The sequence below is a fragment of the Antedon mediterranea genome, chromosome 1 (assembly GCF_964355755.1).
Source record: "Antedon mediterranea chromosome 1, ecAntMedi1.1, whole genome shotgun sequence".
Classification (NCBI taxonomy): domain Eukaryota; kingdom Metazoa; phylum Echinodermata; class Crinoidea; order Comatulida; family Antedonidae; genus Antedon; species Antedon mediterranea.
In genome coordinates this window covers 18,257,020-18,282,990 of record NC_092670.1, presented here as the reverse complement: position 1 = coordinate 18,282,990, position 25,971 = coordinate 18,257,020, and the positions used below count along the sequence as shown (strand labels likewise).

The 25,971-nt window shown below is 32.5% G+C and overlaps 1 protein-coding gene across 3 annotated transcripts; it reads right to left on the bottom strand.

Moving 5' to 3' along the window:
- Positions 1-838: 838 nt before the first annotated feature.
- Positions 839-25,845, bottom strand: LOC140059967 (uncharacterized). Of its 3 annotated transcripts, none has more exons than XM_072105988.1 (5): positions 25,742-25,845; positions 12,321-12,652; positions 6,566-7,129; positions 5,890-6,032; positions 839-5,704 (listed from the first exon to the last, which is right to left on the bottom strand). In XM_072105988.1, exons 2-5 carry the CDS (start codon positions 12,562-12,564, stop codon positions 5,039-5,041), a joined length of 1,617 nt encoding a protein of 538 aa, XP_071962089.1. In that variant the 5' UTR covers positions 12,565-12,652; positions 25,742-25,845; the 3' UTR covers positions 839-5,038. The 3 variants fall into 3 exon arrangements, with proteins under 3 accessions (XP_071962089.1, XP_071962082.1, XP_071962096.1); XM_072105981.1 differs by lacking the exon at positions 25,742-25,845 and adding an exon at positions 15,959-16,138; XM_072105995.1 differs by lacking the exon at positions 25,742-25,845 and adding an exon at positions 15,959-16,138 and having other exon boundaries at positions 839-5,692.
- Positions 25,846-25,971: the final 126 nt, after the last annotated feature.

Sequence of the window (25,971 nt, the reverse complement as noted above, 5' to 3'; positions counted from 1 at the left end):
TTTGATCCTTGGCCGAGAGGGAGGCCTCCATGATTAATAAGAGTGTCACAAGCCAAAATCATGATTCTTTGTGTAATCAAATTCCTGGTAGAGTTCAAGATAGTCAAATATTGGAGAGGTTTTATAATAATGCAGGCAGTAGACACAAAAGAAATTGAATTTAATAGAAATGCAAGTATAACATACAAGTATATAGAGGTTTCATATAAAGGATAGTATACACCACGAAGACTAGTCTGCGTTCCTCAATCATTGTACGCACAGGGTTAGCAAATATACCACGAAATATACACAAAACCAAAACAGAACAAATTAAACAAATGTATTGCTCTTTCAAAAATATATTTTATTGCGATAGATAATAATAGATCACAAAATAAAACACCACCTCAAACAGTAACATAAGTTGGTTTGATATGTCCCATCGATTAGTCTTTCTTATCAGACCCTTGGGATGATCAAACCTAATAGGGCATTCTCAATATTTCCTTTATAGGATTACCCTTCTATCATGCAAGTTTTTAAACCACCATATGTAATAGCCTTTATGGTACAGAGATACAATCCCTCTATCTGTTCCCCACAATACATCCCCCCCCCCCCCCCACACTGCACAATACACACCTCACTCTCTTCCCCAATACACACCTCACTCTCTTCCCCAATACACACCTCCTCTCTCCCCAATATACTCCTCATTCTCTCCCCCATTACACCCCTCTCTTACAGCACAATACACCCCTCCTCTCTCCCCTAATCCACCTTTCCTCTCTCCCACAATACACCCCTCCCTCTCTCCCACAATACACCCCTCCCTCTCCCACACAATACACCCCTCAATCTCCCCCTTCATTTTTCTCCTTTAAATGCTTCTTACACCTATCACATCTTTGCATACATAGTACAATAAAATGTATACATAACAAAAACATAATATATTTTTATTAGATCAATATAACAAAATTGAATATTTTGTTGATACATTATTTGTAACATTTAATGCCCTTTGTCTAACTCTTTGTACAACAGACTTGAAAGTAACAATGTAGTTAACATAATTGGTCTGCTGTTGTGTAAAAACAGCTGTGTATGATTCAATAATACAATTCTCAATGTGAATGCTCGTTATACTAATAATACAACATTAAGGATTGTTCAGTACAGTGTGCGCCCATTTAAACTCCTGGGTGGATACGTAGACACCAATACAGGAGATACATGGCTAAAACACTTTACAGTTCTCCCATAAGACTGTCTTTATCAACCAATCGTAACACTCTGCTATGTAACTAACATACATTATTGATAATATCCAGGGAAAAAGTGGAATTACACTCTTCGCTGATAATATCTAAAAAGCAAATATTTTATTATAAACTTCAAATCAATCAATTTTTACATAATTTAATATAAATAGTAAGATTTAATTATACAAAAACAAAGGAAGATGATTCTAATTTGATTAATATTACAAATTAAATAAATTTACTTTATCCTACAACAAATTACTTAAACCATTACAGGTGTGTAGTGGCAGTTATGTACAATACAGTAAGAAACTTTCCATTAAAATTAAATATTATACAAGACAATAATATTACATATTAAAATCCTCAAATACAAAGCTTTTTATAAATATTAAATACAGTGGGACCCCTATTAAGGGACACATTCAAGATCCAACAAAAGTGTTCCCTTAATAGTGATGTCTCCTAAATAGGGATTGGTAGTAGTGTTTAATAAAATGGAAGCACTATTCTCATTAAAAAAATGAGGGGGAATTTGTTGTGTTTTGAATTTGTCCCTGTTGTAGGAGTTCTTCTGTATTGCCTCTAAATTTATGGAAAGGTGTCCACTTAATAGGAATATCAACTGAATATGGATGTACCAGAGCAGAGGTTCTACTGTATAGCAGATTTCAATTGAATAACACTTTTTAAAACCATAATCTTCGGGCCTCAAAATTAAATTTGTTAAAAAACCTGATTACAATTCATCATATCATCACATGACAAGCCATGACAACGGCTTCAATTTTTTGGACAATTTCCAAACTGTTGGCAGAATTTAAAATCTTTATAAACCGCAGAAATGAATAGAATGGTAACGTGACTGAATTATATTCAATGGATGTGCAAGTAACGCGATTCTCTTTTTATTGTTAATCAAAAAGCAAAGCTCTATGGTTCAGTACACACTATGTAGTACATTATACAGTAATGATGTAACATGATATGATCTTATTGATTCTATACATTAAATGCTATTAGATACCATGTATTCCTAATATCTCATTTCCTGCAGATTTGAATGATTAAAATGATTGATTTATTGGTACAATAATAATATATGGTACATTAAGGCGCCCTTCCGTTATCAAATAATTAAAACTTTTATCATAACAGAATCTGGATGGCAAGCTGTAGACGAGTGTTTTATAATAATAATAATAAGTGTTTAATTACACTATATGGTCAGGAAGGGAGGGAATATACCATACATTCATCTTTAATTTTTATTATTTATATTATTTTTTAACTATCCTTTAATTATTCTATATTTTATATATCTACAATTTTACACTTTTATATAATACTCTGCCAAATCAGCCCTCTCTGCATACTGCAGGGAATTCTGCAAAAATCATAATATTTGGGTCCCAAATTCTTTCCTACTACTGTATGTAAATGGCATAAACACCATATATTTTGGGTGTCAAGTATTGGGAAAGTTGTATACTGTTTTACAGTAGAACCGCTATTATGGGGACACCTTCTGTACCCAACAGTGTTCCCTTCGTAGGGGATGTTCCCTGAATAGGAGTTGGCTGTATAATACATATTTCCCCTCATTTCATTCATTCAGAGGAAAATTCCATTAGGTGTCCCAAAGGAGGATATTCCACTGTATTTCCATTGTTCTAGCTAGTGTATCTAACATATATGATATTTTAAGGCAATTATTTTATGCATCACATAATGAAAGGACATTAATACAGCTACACAGAGTTGTAATAGTTTACTGCTTAGGTCATCAATAATCATTTGGCTTGTTTTACCGACAATTTCACACCATTGCAATCAATATACATTGACTAGGTATGGATTTGTATTATTGCTGGTATCTGCAGCTCAATTCTATACTTTATTCAGAATAACAGCTACTGGTGGAGGATATGGGGTTGTGGGGTTTTGTTGTAGGTAGGCCAGATTAGGAAGAAGAGGGTGGTGGATGTGGGGGTTATGGGAGTGTTTGTTGAAGACTTTACGGTCATATTTTCCACAGACCTATAATCTCCCTTTTAATACTCCTCTTGGGACACAGTAGGCGTATTTAACTGGTCACCCACAAACACCTTGCAGTGATCTGCTCCCACATAAACAGCAGGGGAATTTGAGGAGCTACATCCGCTGCTTAAACAGCTCAGTTGAATACTCCTATAAGTCATTGTCATTTGGGCAACTATCATTGACATCATCTTGTTACCAACCAACGTTGCACCCTATTTATATTTCCTGAATATTTTTCTTTAAATATTCAATTCACAATCATAATTGTTGTAAAATTCTATGTCTGTAAGTCAGAAAATACTTAAGTTGTATTTCTGTATTTGTACAAGAAATATCACACACATACAGTAGGTGTACTGGGCCAGGATATTCACATCACAGTCGACACAAACACTGACAGGGCCTAGTTTTAATAAGGTTTTCTTTTTATTTCAACCACTTTTATTATTAAATCAAGCAAAATAAAAGGCAAACAAAATCAATCATATCACAAATTTCCATGTCACAAGACAATATAAAAATAAAAGTTAAATTAACACTTACTTTTTGGATTTGATCATAATATTAATATGGTTGACACACAAGATCAGAAATGATGTGATAGGCCTACTATACAATTTTTAATTGGTCTAGCCATGGTATATTAATTCATATTATGCTGGCCAATCTGGCCCTAATGTGACTAATAGAGCACCCCGCCAGACAGCTTATACTCTGATTAGAAAAACCGAATTAGAACTTTATGTATACCAGCTGCGTTTAAACTGACATCCTCGACCTTAGTTATTCTGAATTTGAACTTGTTTGATACAGTAAAACCTCTACTATAATAATAACACTTGTACTATGGTATTAACAGATTAGCTGGACGGATAAGATAGCCAAGAATTGAAAGAACACAGGTCCTATAGGGATTGTATTGATAATCCAATGTGAACAAAACTTAAGCTAGGAGATAAAAGTTTAGGAGATTAGAGGCATCTTTAAGTTTGTTCAAACTCCAAATTATATATAATGTACTGTTATAAGACCAAACGTTTTTGATCATATTTAATGAACACTAGAACTAATGTATCGCATGTACATTATACAATAATTTTAATCAATGGCATGTTTAGTTGGGTTCCATAAATAGTACAGTCGTACCATATGTTTACCTATGTATTGTATTACTATTATATATTGACATATTAAAATTTGACAATGACCAAATATGGACACAAATTTACAGACATATATTAGGGCTGTAAATGCATCAGGAGTGAGCACCACTGGACATGGACAAAATGAATTAATTTAGGGAAATGTTGCGATGTCTACCTCTTATTTTTCAGTAGTACCAATCAAATTGTTCCCATAGCAAACAAGCAAGGTATTCGTTGAATTTGCTTTCTTATTTTGCACTATGCAGCGAAAATTACATATTTAAGATATAACACAGATATTAAAGAAATATTAGTTATTTGTACACAATATGATTGAGGACTATCTACAAAATATACAATAGGCGTTGGTCTGTCTGTAAGACCAGTATCTAGTATGAATATTTATAAATTGGCTTTCTTCATGTGAAGCTAGAAGAATCCCGAATCTAAGGTACACACACCCATCCGTCACAAACTTATTGTACTAAGATTCAACGCTAAAACATCTACCATGATAGTTTTAAGATTTTAACTTAAATCGTTCTGGTATAAGGATTCTTCCTCTTCATTTGGGAGAGACAATTCATAAATATTCGCTGATTGTCATACCACCATCGGTATCGTACCGTCATCGACGTAAGTGTATTGTCCGAGTCCATCTCCATTATCGTCCACATATGTGAACTCTCCAAGGAAACTATTACTACGTTTTTGACTGTTATTACTTTTGTGGCTGTCCTCAAATTTTCGTGATGGTACACTAATACGACCACCGCTCTGCCGAGCACTGCTAGGCCGAGCATCACTCTGCCGAGCACTGCTAGGCCGAGCATCACTCTGCCGAGCATCACTTTGACGAGCAGCGCTCTGCCGAGCACCACTCTGTCGAGCACCACTCTGCCGAGCATCGCTCTGACGAGCAGTGCTCTTTCGAACATTACTCTTGCGATCATCTGTGAACAATTGTGGTAGATTCTCGTGTACGGAGAAGCGTCCACCACTGTCGCGATCTTCCTTAAAGATTTCTGGCAGGTTGTCTGGGAAAGAGAAGCTATTCCAACTTTTGCGATTCTCATCGTCGAAGTAATCTCCCACACTGCACCTGTTATTATCATCGGTGGTTGAGTCACTAAAATTATCAGGCAGTTCTGGTAAGTTTGTGATACCCTTGGGTGGCGGTGAGGGCGGTGAAGGTGGTAGGTTTGCGTATGTGCCCATTATTTCCGGTACTTCTGGAGACATCGCATCATGAACACTCTGTAAATAACTCTGTAAAATAAATACTTTGCTATTTGTCAACAAATACTAATTGCATAATAGAATCATAATAAGAATGTTTAGATGTTATTGACACTACAGACAAATATTTAAACTTTTAATTCAATTAGTGACCCTTAATTCCATGTAAGTAATAAGTAATACAGTATTTCAAAAATTGCAAAATTTCAACTTACCGGTGTAAGAATATCGCCATTATATCTTCGTATCTGGTGTAAATAACGATATCTTTGTTGTTTTATTACTCGCGATTCCTGTTGTCGTATCTTGTACAGCTCTGATCGTTTTTTGGTAACAGGACGTGCTCTCGGTTTGGCCACTACAAGAAAAAATTAATTTTGTGTATTTTAAATAATATAAATAAACATTGTTTAACAAGAGCTTTGGAATATCTGAATCACAAAATAGAGTAGTTAATATCACCAGTAGTTGATTTAATAGTAATTGGTAGTATAAGTTATCAGCACTTAGTAGGATTAAATTATTGATACTTTCGAAATATAAATACCTGTACATATTAAATTAAAAGGTAATTATACCCAAAGTTATTACTTTGCCCGCTCAAGCATGTAATCTTATAAGTGAATATTAAATACTACAGGTTTTAACTTGATTATTTTATCCAGCCGATTCTCGGTACTGTATCTAAATTTGTCTAGTATCATACAGTAGGTAAATTCTATGGTGCATCACATGTGAGGCCTGTATCACAGACCCTTACCCTACAGAAACCACATTTGATGCTATATTATGGTATTCGCCTACTAAACAAATACTGTCATACATGTGAAGATACAGCACTGAAAATCGGATGATAAATAATTAATTACCGTAATATATGGTAGAACTAACCTTCTTTATGATCAAATTCCTTTCCTGTCACTCGAATTTGCACGATAATGCCAACGACCGCAACAATCGGCCACACTGCTAAGATCAACCAACTAAACCAACAAACAGCTATCGACTCGTTTGCACGTAGTCTATCGTAAACGTATTTTGCCATTATAAACATTTCCATAAAATAATCCAAGCAAACGACAACCGTACATCCGCCGGTGATTGCGGTTGATAATATAACAAGCGGTTTCTGCCATTGTAACGTTAGCAATGCGCAAACAAGGCCACAACCGAATGTTAATCCGACCGGGAACCAAAACGTTGTCGGGTGGTAGAATTGTTCAAGTATTATAAGAGACGATACTGCGATTAGTAAACCTAGTTGGAATCCAGTCATAAATAGTCCTATATACTGAACCAGCATGGTAATTAATCCTAATAGAAGTCCAATGCCGACTGCAATACCTGCGTTAGCACCTGTTGAAAGCAGATCCTCCTCTTCGCATATTAATAACACAACGACCGCTCCAAACATAAAACCTACTAAGAACATCACTGCTTTGAAGCATCGATAACCTGCCAAAAATAAAACAATTCAAAGTTAATATGAGTTTTACAGGGAGTTTTAGTACGGTAGTAAAATGTTTGCGCCATTCATTTGACCTTATCGTAAGGGGAGGTCAAGTTATGATGGTGATTGCATTAAACATTTGTTATATATTTATTTCTATTATTTCTTGAAAAATGCTATTTTAAATCCGGCATCAAAATAAGAAAAAAAAAATCTTTATTTTCAATTTTTGAAAATGTAGTTTTCTAATTCAAACAGGAATGACCAAACTGAACAAAGACTGTGTATTGTAAGTAGTTTATTATACATCAGGTAGAGTGAGTACCATGAATCAAAGTGTCAAATATGACCCCAATGACATCATAAAAACTTACTACAGAAACACCAGACAAGTCTGATTACAGTTTTATAGATTTTTCCTTCTGGGTCACTTCAGAAATAGCAAACTAAACTTGATTGACTCAAAATGTAATCACGATTTCAGAAGTTTCAAATCTAACGCAGTGCTTGTTTTTAATGTTTTCAATTAAAATTTGTTTGCATGAGATAAAACCATTTAAGGTGAACCTCAATGTTGTTTAGTAGGTAGTGCACATATCTAGTCATGCCATTTGTTTCGCACCCCTCATGAATAAAATCAGGTTGCATTTGCTACCAAACTACTTTTATTTAATTTCCAGTCCTGTATAGGAGGGGAAGGGGTATTGCTAAAATGCACAACCCTCGACAAACCTTGTGCAAACCTCCTTCAAAATTACAGCGAGACATACTGGAGATGTACAGTAATTATAGTCCACGGGTATAGTCCCACTTCGGGTATAATCCCACCTCCCTACTTTCACAAACAGGCATATCCCCAGGTATAGTACTACTATTAACGTTTGATCTGGATGTACTGTAGACCTCTCTAGCCAGTTCAGATGAGTTTTCTCGGGTATAGTCCCACCCGACAAAGTCGGCCCAATTTCATGCTCTAGAGGGTGGGATTATACCAGAGAATATAGGGTACCGTATACAGTATGAGTGTCAATCAATGTCATTTTAGCATTGGGATTTCCTTGTACACTACAACATCAAATCATTTTTCAGGAAATACCACATTGATTAATTGACCCAAAGGCATGGGGTTGACATAATGTAGACAAACGCTAACAATTTTAATCATACAAAACTCTACTGGAGGTAACCTCAATATGAGTCATATCGTTAACAATCTCATACCCATATTTTCCAATTATTGTTTTGCTAGCAAAATACCTACCACCATAGGAAAACTACTATTTATAGAGTTAAAATAGAATTATATATTTAGCAACTATGTTGGTCCCTGGTGATAAAATTATTATGCAGTTACTTGCTTTAGGGAAATATAGAGTTTCTTTTAGAAATTCCTCCTAAAATTTAGTTTCCTCTTGTTCAGAAAAAAAGGAGTTTGTGGTTTTGACATTTTTCTGTTTTTTTCATACTTAATATAAAAGTTGGAAAGTTTTTCACAACATAAATTACATACCATTTTGTATAGTGAAAAATAATTTGGGCCCACTTAATACATCTTAGGAAATTTATTTTAATTTTCTACTGTAAGGGTAAATAAACGTGAGTGAGTGTACTGTATAAATAATGTCTTTTAAATCACAGCTATCATTCTTTCTCTGGTGGTAATAAACCTTAATAACTCTATGTTTTTTGGCCTAGTTCTACGTCGGTACATGTAGGTAATCGATTTGTTGTTCTACTGTATACTTTCATTGGATCTTCATACTCATAGCAGATACTGTAGCATTCATTCAGTCTAACTAAGAATAGAATTTAGAAAGTAAAATAGAATATAAGAAACAAACAGCATTCCCACAGAACATGGTTAGCATGGGAAAGCAATTATGAACAGTTTCAAAGGTGTTTTATACGACGAATTATGGCGGATACATGGATTATCCACGACACAAATAGTCTTGATAACGTTAGCATCCGGTGGTTCTTTCCGTGTAAACTATTATGTTCAGGTGTTTTAAATCACTTTTATGTTCCGTAGAATGTCAAGAGAATATATTTTTGTTAACTATGTCCGTTAAAAAGATTGCAATATCAACATCTGAAGTAAAAGTTAAGATCTCAATTATGATACTATAGTATTATAATGTACCATTTAAAATGTCATACTTAGACAAGGCTGGTCTTCCTTTTATACTACTGTACTTCCATGTAGTAGATTTTCCCAAATTTCTTTTTTATATTGTTAGTACTATATTCCTTTGATTTTGTTCGGAACTAGATTCTATCTCAAGTACAGTATACGTATGACACGCAATGTGTGCCAAAATGTTTATCTAGTACAAGTCTTGGACATTCATGGTATGCCATACACTAGGAAATCTCATTTGAATTGTGAAAATGATGTCTTCATATAATATATTTGCCATTGTTTAAACAATGCTAATACGATAATAGACATTCAAAACAAAATGATTAAGTTATTATGATAATGTGAGTTAATTTGTAATGGTATTTAGCATTGATGAGCAATTGACTTGAAAATCAATGAAACATGACATTGAACAAATCAACAAGGACACTCACGTATTATTCTCAGATCATTTGGAATCCTAACAAGCACCGATTTGAAACCTGTACCACAGGATTATTAATTGCTAGGTCCTTTTTTCCACAAAAGGGGAAAAATTATAATGAGTTATTAATTATTATAGGGCTAGACCTACTGTAATTATTTACCATTACTTCCAATGCAGGTCTATATTTTGTAAAGGCCACTTTATGAAAAAGGTGGTTTGTTCAAATCCTCAACCATCAGACTATAATTTAAGTCAGTAACTACAGTACCTCTGGCTATATGCTTGGATTTCATTTTGTTTTTTAGGAAAAGCATACGATTTCTTTGATTTAAAATTTGTTAAACTTCTCGGTAATAAGACATACAATCTATCATAAATAATTAGCAGCTAAAATGATTAACCGCACGTGCGGTGGTATTATCAACGTCATTACCGCTTTAATCAACACGACACGTACATCATTTCATCAATGTGTCTCCTTGTCAGCCAGGTATATCTTCCCCTCTGTGTTGGCTATCATATTCAATTGCCTATAAGCGAGTTGTTGAAGCGAACATAAATTTGTTTGATTTGTTGACACTGTCTACTGCCTGCTGAAGGCTGAATAGTTCTCACACTTTGTAGAAACTTGATCTTGTTTAACAATCAATGTATGCAATTAGTCTGTTAGCTAGCTAGCTTGTTCTTTGTACTTTACTGTATCGTTGTTCTATGTTAATCAGATTTAGTTGACGACAAAGAAAGAAATATCCATAGGCCTACAGTATCTGGCAGATCTGGAATAGTGGTCCCAGGACCTAAACAATAGAGGTTTCGCAATCTTACGAATACGATAACGTATCCGTTTTCGTTACCGTATTCGTAAGGTTGCGAAACCTCCCTATTGACATGGTTCTACCGGACCTACAGTACAGTACTCACTGTAGCAGTTGAATTATGTGGTGTTTTTTTTTATATTATTAACTTAGATCTGTAAATGTTGTAGAGAAGTGTTTGTTGTCAATTTAATTAAATTACTACACAGAATGTTGTTTTGTTTTTTTCTTAAATTAAAAGTAACACTTCTTCCATACAGTATAATAAGTACATAGTGCTGACTTGGCAATGTTAAAAAATTTAAAGAATATAAATAAAACCTATCATTAGCCTTATATTTTCACTTGGAAAAATATTTAAGGATTCCAGGCTTACTGTGCAGATTGCTTTGACCCTTGACCTGTTTTTTTTTGTAGTTTTTTGATCAAACAAATAAATAAATGAATTTTTTTTACATAGGCACTATCTCTTCCTATACAGAGAGAACCCTGTAGTAACACAGCAGGAGCTCAATATAATATATCAGCTGCTTTGTACAATGTAAATAGCATCTTTAAAGATGAACAAACCTCTATACAAACTATAAGCATATCCACTGTCTGTTGATGGCAATGAAAAAGCAAAAATATTGTAAATATATTGTACAGTAACCAGTTCCAACAAAGATGTATGCAGTCTGTAAAAATGTATTTTCAACAATTGAAAAAATCCACTGTATTATACTGTAGGCAATGTGTTTTTTTGTTTGACAAGTCTTTTTAAATTACTTCTTTTTCCGATCCCAGAAACATTTCTTATTTATTGTTACCATTTAACTTATTGTAAATGTATGCTTGTTTTTATTTCTTGAACTGTTTCTAAATAAATGTTGAATATTAAAAATGTAGAGTGCAAATGACTAGCCTGCACAATAATGTTAATAATAAGTATACATTTTAACGAAATTGTCTAAAAGTAAAGTAATGCTCATTATGAGTGAAGGACTGACCCATCTTGTAATATCTATCAAAAATGTTTGTAAATCCTCTCTTTGTTGCCAATGATATTAATGTGCAGCCACGTTATTTTTCAGACAAGGTTTCTACTGTATGTTTATCTGGCTTTCTAACAAATCACATTAAACAAATTATGAACCAATCATTTATAATCTGATTTGCAGTTTAAAAGTTGTCACGTTATCTAATGTCTAACGATGATTCATAACAGCAATTTACTTGAAGAATGTTACTGTAGCAGACACATTTACAGAGGCGTATTACAGTAGATTTGGGGAGGGGGTTAAAGGAAGGTCATGGTCATGATCGATTAAACATACACATACAGTACACTTATTTTGCCCAACTCTAGTCTAATGTACAAATTGTAGAATACTCGGTACATCCTTCTGAGACAAACTTATTTTCAGTTGGTTGAATCCAGGGAAGCGTGATTTCACTCTTCCCTGGTTGAATCCACCACCTTCAAATCGCTGGTGTGTATGTACAGTACAACACACAGTATATCCTCACTTAAGTATGTACAGTACTGTATAATACAGAGGTGGATCCAGAGGCCACTCTAACATTATTGTGTCAAATATTGATGTCAAAAAGTAGTTCATAGTTTGTGGACTGTACCATTATGGTTGGGGGTGTTCAATGAATTTTCTACTCTTCAAGTAGAATATGGAATTTATCGGTTTATCCAGGTAAGCTAGGCACGAAATAGACTTGAGCTATCAAAAAGGGGAGCACACACCCCAAGCAGAACCCTCAGGATCTGCCCCTAAAGTTACCCGAATCAAACATGCTATTGCTAAATTAGTACTTACCAAAAAAACTAAATATGATTCCAAAGATTAGCAACAAGCAGCAGATAATGCACATAGGAATGTCAAATGAATAATGGATTGTCTCGCATTGGTCAATCAGCGATAAATCCGGCGTGGTCGTTGGTAACTTCTCCATGACGATTGTTACCGGTAAATTTGTTGTAGCAACTGGAAATGCTGGAGCCCTTGTGTAGACCGGTGCCCTTGTGTAGACTGGTGCCTGCGTGTAGACCGGTGCCTCCATTATTGTTATTGCGTTACGTTTTCTAAAACTTGTTCCAAATTTTACGTTTGATTTCTCACAAGATCATCTTTTCATCCTAATTCAACTTCTAAATATTTAAAAATAAAACAGAAATTAACTGATTGAAAAATTATATTAATCAAATATTAAAATGACATTGAATACACAGTTGATATGAGTTGATAAAGGATTTATAGTAATTATGCCTTCCTACTGTTTGTCCTTGTGAGGAACCACCACTAAATATTGTTCAATTCAGAGTGGGCCAAGGCTAAAACTAAATCCTAGTTCTTATAAAACAAAATATTTTTTTACTTATGATCAAATGAAGAATACTTATTACACACTGCTGTATTTATCATTTCAAGTTTGTCAGAAATGTACAATAATAGCATAAATAGACCTAGCTGTGTCACAGTAGCACAGTTCAGTATGCAATTAAATTACTGTACACTACCGATATAAAATATTTCATTACCGGTATTGTCATTCAGAATCTGATTTCTTCCTTAAAAAGTGGGTGTTTGGCATTGTAACAAATTAGTCAACAATTATTTTCATAGATTACAATTATTAAATTGCATTTAATTATGAAATCATGATTATAAATAATTTCTACAACATCCACTTTAATACGCCACAAACAGATAGTCATATCTCTATCATATTATGTGGTAACATTATGCAAATTAGTTGGTTAGATTTGTGAAGAAAGAAGTTATGAATGCGTAAGCCGCGACCATGGCCTTCGTTTATTTCCTAATAGGATTACACAAACTATACAGTGTATCAACAAACAACGTCATTGAAATAAACACATTTGTACAGGTATGTGATAGAAGAATGCCCCTGAATCTACCACATCTCAATGTTAATGACAAAAGTGCTAATTAATATTGAAATTATTAATTAATACTACTGTAAATTATCAAAAACAAGGGATATAGTGTGGGACTTATTTTATCATAGCACACTTATTCTAAATTATTCTAATTTTATTTCTTGCCAAAAAAAACATACAAAAAAGTAAGTGGTTGGCAGAGACAAAAGGAAACTACTGTACTGTACATCCCTATGGCTAAGAGCATGTGCTATATGTGCCTTTAACCAAAACAAATTTATAATGAAATGATCATAAAAGAACTAGAGAATTTAAGGAAAAACATTAAAATACAAGAGAGAAAAAAACAGTTAAAACAATTTTATTAAATTAACCTTCTGTACTGAAATCAAACATCTACACATTTTAATAACTTTGAAAATATTTATCTAATTAAACATTTTAATTATTAAATTAAAATTCCAGATTCACTTGCATTAAACAATACACAGAAATTGAAACCGGAAATAGCAGAAAGGTAATTAATAGTTGTTGCATGAGAATGGTTAATTAGCATCGATTTGGTTGGCGACCACTTATCCAACTCTATAATTTAATAATTCTATTTTCAACTTCCAACAAGACCACAGAGGAAGCATACCAACAAGAAGAAATGAAAACCACATTCAAAGAAACCAGATGTTATGCTACATCCTTCAATTCTAGTAACTTTCTTGAAAAGTTTTGGCTGGTTAAAATGACTTCCTTGATAGAATGTAAAGTACTGTGTGTAGAATTTGTCAGTCAGAGCGTGAAAGACTGTCAGTGCCATGAATGATACTGTTTGTCAACAATCAGGAGCGGATTTAGGCTGGATAAATGGGTATTGCTAAATACCGCAAACCCCCAAAAAACATAGCAAACCCCACCGAACCAACATAAAAGTGATTGAATCATGTAGTGTACAACCCACTTGGTATATCAATGTAAAAAAAAATTTAATTTCTACTGTTAACAATTTATTTTTGGGGTAAAACATCATTTTTTGGTAATTTGGATTGCTAAACCCCACAAACCTCCAAAAAACCATAGCAAACCCCACCGAACCAACATAAAAGTGATTGAATAATGTAGTGTACGACCCACTGGGTATACAGTAAATTATTAAATTTCTACTGTTAACTACTTTTTTGGGGATAAAAAATCATTTTTTTGGTTAAAAATTAGCAATCATTTTTGACCAAAAAATGATGTTTTACCCCAAAAATAAGTATTTAACAGTAGAAATTTTTTTTTTTTTTTACATGGATACCCAGTGGGTAAAATTTAACAGCCATGTCATTTTAAAATAAAATAATGACTATTTTTATTTTTCTGCAACCCAACGAATTGCTTTTATTATTTATTAAATATTTAGTCCTAACCCCCCATAATCTATATGCTGGATCCGCCTCTGACAACTCCTATAATGGGGACACATTGAGACTCTTGAGTAGGGTTGGCCGTATGTTTAAAAGAGATATTTCTTCAGTACCGTAAGTATCAGTGAGTACTGTATTTCCCAAATGAGGGGTCGGGGTTGACTTTCTGAGGGTCCCTAACCTGTATTTGTAGACATTGTTGTACACAATTTCAAAAATTTTAAAAGCATTAAATACGGCCATGAACAGTACTAGGTACTACTACCAGTATAAAATACATATTTAATATAGATTCTGTGAAAATTTGGCGTTTGACATTGTAGGCAATTAGTCAATTATTTTTTATAGAAATACAATAATTACATTTGTAATTTTTAGGGCATGACAGGCTGTCAGGTCAGTGTCATGAAACTATTATTATTAAGGTATTATTATATATACAGTACTGCAGTGTATGTATACAGGGCGTTGTTTTTTCTCCTTAATGTACAATAGTGAATTATGTATACAATGGGTGTAACTATAATATCTCTATGGTGTAACCAATAAAGCACTTTACATTGAAACTTGTAAGATTGAGGAATAAATGGGTGGGGTAGCCAGCAACTACAATAACAATTACCATACCCTATCAATGTTCAGGATTTTCTGTAATAGCGTGATCTATTGTTTATGTTCTTACGAAGAAATGTCATTATTTAATTAAGATAATAAATTTGTAATTAATCATAATTTAGATTTTTAATTACCACTTGTTTCACAAACATTTGATTATCATCAGTCTTTCAAATTGAAAGTTGTTTACTACAGTGTGTAAACTTGGATAAATAGTATAGTTGTTTTAATACCAAATAAAAATATTACAGATTTTTTAAGTAAAAATATTTTATTACTCAATTAAAATATTACATATTCTACTATTTCTACTTTATTTGGGTATAACAAATTAATAATTTGAAAATTAATACATTAAAAAAAATGTTAATTACTCTAATATGTGTGGGTGGGGTGACTGTACAGTGTACAGTATGACAATTATTATAAACTTATACATCCTTTAAAATCAATAAGATCATATCCTACAGTATCTCTATTTCTTAATGCCATCCTACAGTACAGTATTTTAAACCTTATTATACAAAAGTATATTTACCAGTTCAATAATAATTATTCCTTGCAAATAGTTGAAATACCACAGTTGCTCAAGTTAAACTAATTTATTCAGCATATTTACAGCAATTTAACATCGTTAGTATCAACAGTTGGTCTAATACAATATTCCCATGTTAGAAACGGCTTAGAATTTGACGTTGTTATAATGCGTCATATGCACTGGTTGCCTACTGAATGAACTGCTTTGCTTTTTTACTGATGACAAACTTGACATTGCCAGACTATTCCATTATGGTGTAGGGTTTTCAAACTTTGTGGTAAAAGCAATATATTATTTGCTTGTAAATTTTCTGAATTAACAATCTATTAACAATGCATGATTTTTTAAATGGAGCGCTTTAACATATGATATTATTTAATCTGTCAAGTAGTAGTAGTAGTAGTTCATAATTTGATTTTATCTGTAAGTCAAAAGGGTGGGGCAGGAGCGTGTACTCCTAGCACTATACCCACTCCACCCTACCCTACCAACCTGGAAACTCCCCTGTTAACTGTGTGTTTGTTAATGTAAAATTGACACCATCAAATAAGAAGACTCTCTAACTAATATGAAACCAATTTATAAGCATAAATGTTTTTAATGCATTGTCTTTTATTTGTATGAGTGTATTGGTATCAGAGGAAGTTGATTCAAAATGACTGAAAGTGACAGAATAAATAAAATAGTACTGTTGTTTTTGTCTAATAATACTGTATGCTTTTTTATATCAATATGAAAAACAAACTAGTATCAGTTTTTTTAATGAAAGTACATAGACAAATTTGAACTTCAATATGTATGTATTCAATATGAATTTGGAGTAAGAAACGAAATGTTATATTGTGTTGCTATAGCATATTAATTATGCATAGTAAACGTAACGTAACATAAGTAAACAGGACACATTGTTGTGTGTAGCTTGGCTATGCAACTTAAGTTGGTTCCCACTAGGACTAACGCAACAACTTATGCGTGACGTAAGCAATTTCACCAATCACACCAATCACAAGCGATGATTTATCAACATTTTTGCTTGTGATTGGTCAACTCGCTTGTGTTATGCTTGAATCCTAGTGGGAACCAAGCTTTAGCAAACATGTTTCCTATACATTATTTTTGCAATCTATTCTCATGCTATTATAAAGAATGTTAGTTTAGAAAATAAAAACACTGTAACAGATATTATGAAAAGTACATTCACTTTAATGTCAACCTAAAATACTGTGGTACATCCATAAACTTTGTGCAAGACCTCCCGGATTTTGTCTTTTGTTTTTGGAAAATCTCAAACATTCTTGGATAATAATTAAAAAACAAATGTTGAGAACATTTTATTTTTTCTTCTTCAAACTTGTATGTAGTGTATTTTCATGTTCTACATAATATTTAATGTGGGTCCTTTACTTTATTGTATTGTATTTAATGTGCTGTCTTTGATTGCCCTGCATATGTGTGGTCCTCCAAGCTGTGACCTGGAATGTTTCTTACATTCTTATATGTTTTTTTTATTTGAAATAAAAGATGATTTTATTCTACTGTTCTACTTGATATTTTGTTAGTTTGTCAGTCTGTCCTTTTTTTTTCTCTCTTTTGTGGCGTTAACCACTAGTTTATTCATTTCATTCTCAAATGATCAATACAATGATTTTACACTTTATCCAAATATATATTCCCTTGTTATTCTGTTCTGCTTTTTTGTTTATTTAATATTAAAATTTAAACCTCAAATGCAAATGTTTCTGTAAAATTATTGCAAATTTGAAAATATGTACCGTACATACTGTAAAACGACAATATAACATAATTAGTAAAGAAACCAGAATATAAACGATACCAATTTCTACAGATAAGAATAATGAATTAAACTTTTAAAGAGAGACAATTAAAAGAAATTTGATGAGTGTTACAGGATAAGCCTGTAGTTTGTTGTTGAAATTGGACAAAAACAATATAATTATCAAATAATAAACATGTTTTATTTTAATTTTTAATTCCCTGTTGGTATTACTAACGGACAATGCGTTTATTGGGTCGTAGAGGTCAAGAACCTAGTATTTAAACTAGGGCGGGGTTGCGCAAATTATTAAATGGCTTTCAATTTCAATTTTATGGTTGAAAGTGATCATATAATATGGATATTTTGTAACATACAATCTGACATTAAAGACATAATGTACTTGTTATTCAACTGTGGTCATAGGCAATTAAGTTCGTTTGAAAATGTCAATGGAATTTTAAATAGTTTTTTTTTCCATTTATATTAATGCCATAATTCTTCATTCCATTAATTAATTATTTACAGTTAACATTACATAATGTGTTGTTATTAATTAAACACAGTACTGTACATTCATCCATCAGAAAATTACTTCCATTTATTGTCATTATTTGCATTTAAAATATACAGAAATTATGTTTGCTCTGAGATATACAAAAACAAGTACTGTAAGTAAAAAAACTAACAAAAAACAATTACAAAGTGTCACATCACTCTTGTAGTTGTACGGTATACTGTACAGTACATTCAACATGCATACAGTAATGTCTAAGCTCTGTCTACACCATCTAACTTTATGTGACAAAAAAATGTGATGTACCCATATTCACATGATGATCTCATACCACTACCATATTTGGGCATATCACTACCATATTTGGGAACATCACAGTGTTTTTTTTTGGCCAACTAGTTTCATAGTGTAAACAGAGCTTAAGATAGTATAGTTCAAATTTCATATTGAATGCACTTCCTGTTGAAAAGCCGCATAAAACAATATTTAAATACAATTGAGGAGGAAGTAGGTTCTTACCTGAACTAGAATGAACTTTTTAACGAGAGGTGGTAGGACTTTAATTAGTATTATTTTACAGGTGTTTCTGTTGTGGTGGTGTCATACTTGGAAACGTAAACAGATTTAAATTTATGAACTGTACACTGATTATTGAGAGGGGTTAGGACTAAGGCTGTGTTTATAAAACACCCTAGATTTGAACACATCTTTTTCATTTTTTTGTAGGGGCCGAGGTCAATCCCCTAAAGTGATAGATTAAACTGACCCTTTTACTTACATAATTTCAATTCAAAACATCTATTTCATATTTTCGGATCTTTGGTTTAAATTTTTGTAATGATTCAAAACCCCTGTAAATCCAGAGAAAGGCTGAGTTAGCTTTCCAATTTAAAGCTCTGTCTACACTATCAAACTTTACGTGACAGAAAAGTAAGATGTCCTCAAATATGGTAGTGATATGTCCAAATATGGTAATGATATGACATCATATGTTTATATATGAGCACATTTTGTTTATTGTAACATAAAGTTTGATAGTGTAGACAGAGCTTTAAATGGCCTTCTACACTAAGATAGGCTATCCCAACATTCTGGATCTGGCCCTCCAACAAAAAGTTATTTTTGATCTAAAGTTATTAACCCTGTTTGAAAAAAGTTCCAATCATAAGAATGCACAAAAGATTTAACAACAGTGTATAACTTTATGAGGAGGATAATATAAATTCGCAGACTTTACATATCTTGTACAATTAGCCGTCATGCAATTATGAAATGAATAGAAGAAGTCTATATATTATAAGTGAGCAGATACATAATGATTATAATCTACACTATATATTTCAGTTGATACATTAGTTACAGTCCATTAAATACAGTATAATAACATAAACTGGTAGTTTAATAAGTTTGAACTTTTTAACAGAAAAATTCTAGGGTACTATCTTAACAAAATAGGGAATATGAACTTATAGAAAAACCAGTTCATTTATATAATACTTTTGTATGCTATTGTTATGATTATTAATATCACTTAGCAAACTTATGAAACACCACACATTCATATAATATGTATGGAGAATTCCTATAGCTTTCTTTTTTTCTCTTTCTGTTTGTGCGTTTGTTGATATGGATGAAATATTTCCGATATAAAAGAAATTGATTGATTAATTATATATTCCTTCATTCTATTCTGGCAAGTTAATTTTAACTAAATTCTTACAGTTTTACACCAAGCCTCAACAATCATTTATTTTACATTCTGTAATTATTTTGGTTCAAGAAGAGCTTCGTTGTAAAGAGGCCAGACGACAGTGATACAATAGCTTTATAGTACTTTTACAAATTAGAATTATAGTCAATCAAAATAATCTGTTTCAAATCAAGATAATGCGATACTAATATTAGATATTATGATTAATACTACACTATCCTGTACAGACTGGTACTGACACAAACACTGCCGGCAGTATCTTTCTTTATCAGTCAATATACTGTATCTACACATTTTCCCGGCAAGGTACAAACTTCATGCTATAATATTGTAACTTATAAGATTTAAATACTGGCACAACTTTGTCAACTTCAGGTTTGAAATATTTTACCACATAAGTCACCATTTTTTTATTTAGTCCCTGATGCAGAACAGTTACCGTATATTTCAGTGTATAAGTCGCACCCGTGTATAAGACGCACCCCCTAACTGAGAGTAAAATATCGGTATTTTTTATATCGTCGATGTATAAGACGCACTTTATATTTCATCAAAACAATGTTTTTTTAAATTGTAATCAATATTATTGTAATAATATTTTTGGTTATATATCTACAACGAAGTCTTTATTTAGGTTTTTTCTTACCTAGGCTCGGTCGCGCCCAGCCTCAACAAGTTCTTTCTAACTTGTTATTAATGAGTTTCGCACCCGCAACATCGAGTGCGTGACCGTGTGTGGGCTAGCCTCGCTCGATCATTTCGAGAGGGCGCACGTTTTCACGGACAATCGTATTCGATTAGTATCTATGTATCCGAGAAGTGTATACGCTAGGTCCATGCTATAATCAACTGGAGAATATACTAGTAGAATACCGTACACCATGTGGCCGCCAAGAAGGGCTTGCGCTAGGGGTACAGCGGTCGGCGATCGTGCGTATAACTATAAATAAATACATTCCAATCGTAAACGTTTACAAATGAAATTTTATTGGAGCGCCTAAAACATCTCTATAATGAACAAATCTTTTCATCATATTTAGTATAACATCACGCTAAAATGCCTTGAAAACTAGGCAGAAGCAGGTTGCCGTTACGTTAGTACACTGTAGCTAGCCTAGGCCTAGCCGCGCCAACCAACGAGGTGACGATTATGTACAATCTGTGTGGTGAGGCATTTATGTTCGGTGTATAAGACGCACCCTTAATTTAGAGGTCAAATTTGCGTGTTAAAAATGCGACTTATACACCGAAATATACGGTAACTCTCAAAATCAAATATCCCTTGTTTATCATGTAAAATTTCAGTTTAACTTTCTGAAAAGTTTTTAGAATAAAATAAAAACAAAAATGGAACCTGTTGAAAACATTGACTTCTCCTAATAGAATACCAGACTTTTCTTGAGGTCCAAAAACATTAGGCCAGCCCAAGAGTTTCCAATCTGGGTATTAGGCCACTTTTGAAGTCACAAACTACAGTAATAACAGTGGTTTAAGTAGGGCCTACTGTTGGTTGTGGGGGTCTAAATCTCAGAGACCAACTTCACCCCATAGCTTTAATTGAAGTAATGATTTGATGCTACTGTACAAGAGTACAATAACGATAATATTAATAAATCGGAAGAATAACAATCCAAATGTTTGTATTCTCCATTTTTGTGTGGAACCAGGACATTATCCAGCTACTGTACATTTATTTAATGTATTCTAAATTTGGGTGTACTAAAAATTATCTCCTAAAAATAAAATTCAGGTTGTCATCTTTATATAAACTTACTGTTAATAATCCATTAAATGCACTTTTCTGGTAGGCTTCCTGTAAGCTGGTAACTGTTAAACTGAGCGTACAACTTAAGTTGTTGTCTTAAACCCTGAAGCAACCCAGCACGTTGTGTTTGTCATTTCCCCCAGATCAAATAAGCTTTTACAGAAACGAGCGAAATGTCAACACTTGACTCAACAACAGCTTTGTTGACCAAAATTGAATGCACTATCGCATGTCCAAGCCTAGCCGACTACTAAAGCTACTACAGTAGAAGTAGTAATATTTGTAGTGTAATTACTTAGGAAATTAATAGCAACATGCAAAATACAGTTAGTTTAATAATTCACTGGTAGGGTACTACTGATGTGGTTATGTGGTTTACGCCTACTGTATATCATCATTGAATCTACAATTTAGTGTACAACTCATGGATAAGCCCATGCTAAGGTATGCAAGCCCACACCCAACAAATAATTAGAACAACTTTTAATTTATACAAAATGGTCCATGTGGTTATAGACCAACCCAAAATATCGGAGTCTGGTACCATGTAAATAGGTTGAGTTGGCTGCATACTATACTTTAAATTTTTATTTAACACCACTAAACCCATAAAGTTTATTGAAGTATTGTCAACAAAAGTTTATAATGTATCAACCTCCATTTAAAAATCATTTGGTTCTTGTTTAAAATACAAATTGCGGTAAATCATCAAAATTAAATTATGAAATTAATTATTAATTATCCTTCTTTATCTTTCTTTGGACAATTTGTTATCAATTATAACAAAAAAAAATGTTTTTATTGCTAGTTACTAAAGGTGATAACACCATCAAATCTTAAGCTCTGTCTACACTATCAAACTAGTTTGACAAAAAAGTGTAATGTTTTCAAATATGGTAGTAATATGCTTAAATATAATAGTGATAAGACATCATCATGTCCATGTGCACATCACATTTTTTTGTCACATAAAGTTTGATAGTGTAGACAGAGCTTTAGTATGTCATACAATGATTGATCCAACATCAACCTACGATTGAGTGTCAATCATCGAACCATGTTAAATATTCAAATCAATGATTCTTAACAAACATTGCGTTTGTTGACATGAATCAATACAAATTCACAGTTCAATGAATGAGCATGCTTTAAGTTTGAAATCAAACAAGACAAGGCAAATAGACCATGTCAAAACATCATTTTAGTTGCGTGTTAATAATAAAATATTCACAATTTTACAGCAATGTTTCCATCACACTCTTCTACCATTAATTCTTTATTTCTCTCTCTCTCTTTCCCTCTCCTTATGCGTCAACTTTAATCCAATCAGCAGGCTCATGAAAAAACCATGTTAATTAAATCGTAGTTAATAATAATTAATAATATCTTATTGTTTTAAGGTTTGCATGGTAAATTAATATGTTTTTTATATAAGGTTTGTGGTACTGTACAAACTACATCATGTGTAGTTCTGAAAAGAACTGTTTAGTTTCTCGACATTTCAGGAGTGAGAATATCACCGACTATAATAATAAATAGCATGTTCGAATAAGATCAAACCCTTTAATTTAGGGTTACTAAGAACACTTGAGACTTCCACTTTTAATGCAATCTGACTCAGTATAATCCCACCCCCAATAATTACGTACACAGCCAGACCAAACCCTTTTATTTTTTTTAAACCTGAAATGCTGTATTTTAATACAACATTTAAAAATTCTTTTCAAATCACAAAATTTCTGATACAAAAATATAAATACCCCCAATCATATAATGGAATGTTCCAATATATTATAAATCATTGTTCTGTTGATGATAAAACAGGTTTTGAAAAGAATATAATTTATGTGGGTTGAAATTTGAAAAACAAGTTGAAAGCCAACAATCACAAAAGCCACAATAACGTCACAAACAATTCACACAAAAGGTATTGGTAACTATTAGTTATTTACCGCCCTGTTATTTGCAACTGTTTAATTCCGTTTTATTGAGCTAATTATTTTTAATTTCTTAATTAATTATTTCTCATTTAATTATTATGAATGGTAAATAATAAACTGTTTATCAGTCAACCCTTTTACCTTGCTTTTGACAGGTTAATTACAGTACCTGCATGAAAATAATTAACGCATAATAAACAAATAATTAGTGAAGATGCTAATTAATTGTTTAAATGATTTTTAATTGTGTTGAAAGAAGTAAGGACCTCAGATGAGACAGTCCAATTTTATTGCAAGGTTGTGATACCACAGAAGAACATCCTAGAATTACTTTACAAAATGCTCAGACTGTTCCCCCATATCACAATAAAATTGAAATAATTTTTTTCCTAAATATTCCTCTAATGGTAGAGGTACATCTGCATATCAAGTATTTTCCAAGTCAAAGTTTGAATCTCAGTTTAAAAGTGATTTTTCACTCTCACAGTCACACAGTTTTTTCAAACTTTACCATTTTTTCAAACAATTCATACTGTTGTAGTGGAACATCGTTCGTTCGTGATTAAATACATGTACTGTAGGAGATAAAAACTGAAGGTAGGTAGACTTTCTGTAAACAGAATGACTTAAGAAGGCACTTGAGAAATTCCTATCCTTGATAAGCTACTTGGACATTACTTGAAATTCAAGATTGTTGTAAGATTCTTGCATAATTTTACATAAGAGCAGTGCATTATTTAAAGATTATTTTTTGTGTGTTATTGTCAAATTATATTATTATGAAGATTGCTAATGATCTACTTTGGCTGGATGAACCACATAGCTCGTAAAATATTTTTGAAATAAATAAGAATAAACATGATTTATTATAAAAATAAATAATATGCAGCTAGGGTCAGATCCTACCAATAAATATTAGGAATAGGAGAGGGAAAATTATAACTAAATAATCTATTGCTTGATAATTCTGCATTAAATCCTTCTTGGAGTTAAATTATACCATGAGTATCATTTTTTTATACATACATTTATTATATTTATTTTATTTTATTAGGGCCTATACATTAATTCTTGTTGTTGTTGTAGCTGCTAGGATATTATTTGATGGCATTATTTATACTTGTTTTAATCTGTACATGAACACAGACTCAGTTCAATTCTAAAATAGATGGAATATATATAAAATTCAAACACAGAATCATCATAGATTGTGTCTGAAACAGTTTCAACAACAAAATCCTCCTTTATTTTCTAAGATTAAAAATAAATAAAATCTTTCATTTTGTTATTTTTGTTCTAAGGTAGGCTTATTGGATTCTTTAGACAATACATTAAAACCCACCTTTTTATCCCGCAGTGAAACCTTTTCAATAACATTAGTATAGAATTTATAGGATTTGTTTGAGTGATGTATGTAATACAAAAGTCTCTGTAGGTTTACCTCCATCATGCTGAGATTCTAGTGTTGTTCTCTCTTTAACACAATGCATTATTTAAACCAATGGCAAGGTGGTACTTTTCAATTTGATTTATTAAGTATAAAAAGGCATAACAAAAAGAATACAAAGGCCTAGCCTAGGCTAGTCAAATAGGATGTAAATATTAGATCATTATTAATGTAGATTAATAATAACATAATAAACTGTAATTGTATTCAATTCACCTTTTGCTTTTGCCTCATTTAAAAAAAATAAAATTTTCATTTTCAGTTGATATTGATTTTTTTAAATATCCAATCCAACATACAGATTACAAAGAAAACAACCAATACTTTAAATTGTTTTATAGTAATATCCAACTCCATACCAGATTTTATTATAGAACAAACTATAATCTACTAATACTACAACTAGGGCTAGGCTAGTATTAGGTAGGTAGTGACAGTCGTTCGTTCCTTCCAGCTAGCTGCGCGGGCCTGCTGCTGCTACAACCAGGGTCCAGGAGTAGCCTGGTGCTCATCATGCAGAGAACAAAACAATGGCCTAAACTAGGCTAGCCTAGCAAACTAAATTAACTGAACCCTCCAGTACTAGGCCTAATACTCAAACTGACACAAAAATTAAGGTTATACCTTACCATGAAATATTAAAAAGTACCAAGCTGAAATTTACGGTCAAAGTTACACTCTAAAAATTCAGATTTTGTTTGAATTTCGCGCACGACGTCCAATGCAAAAATTTTTCCAAAAAGTTTCAAACCCATCTTGTTGTGAGAGGGCGCAAACACAATAATGTGCATTCTCATGTTATAACTTTCATTTTGATGAGAACTAAATTCCTATGAACTTCCACCACACCCAACACAAT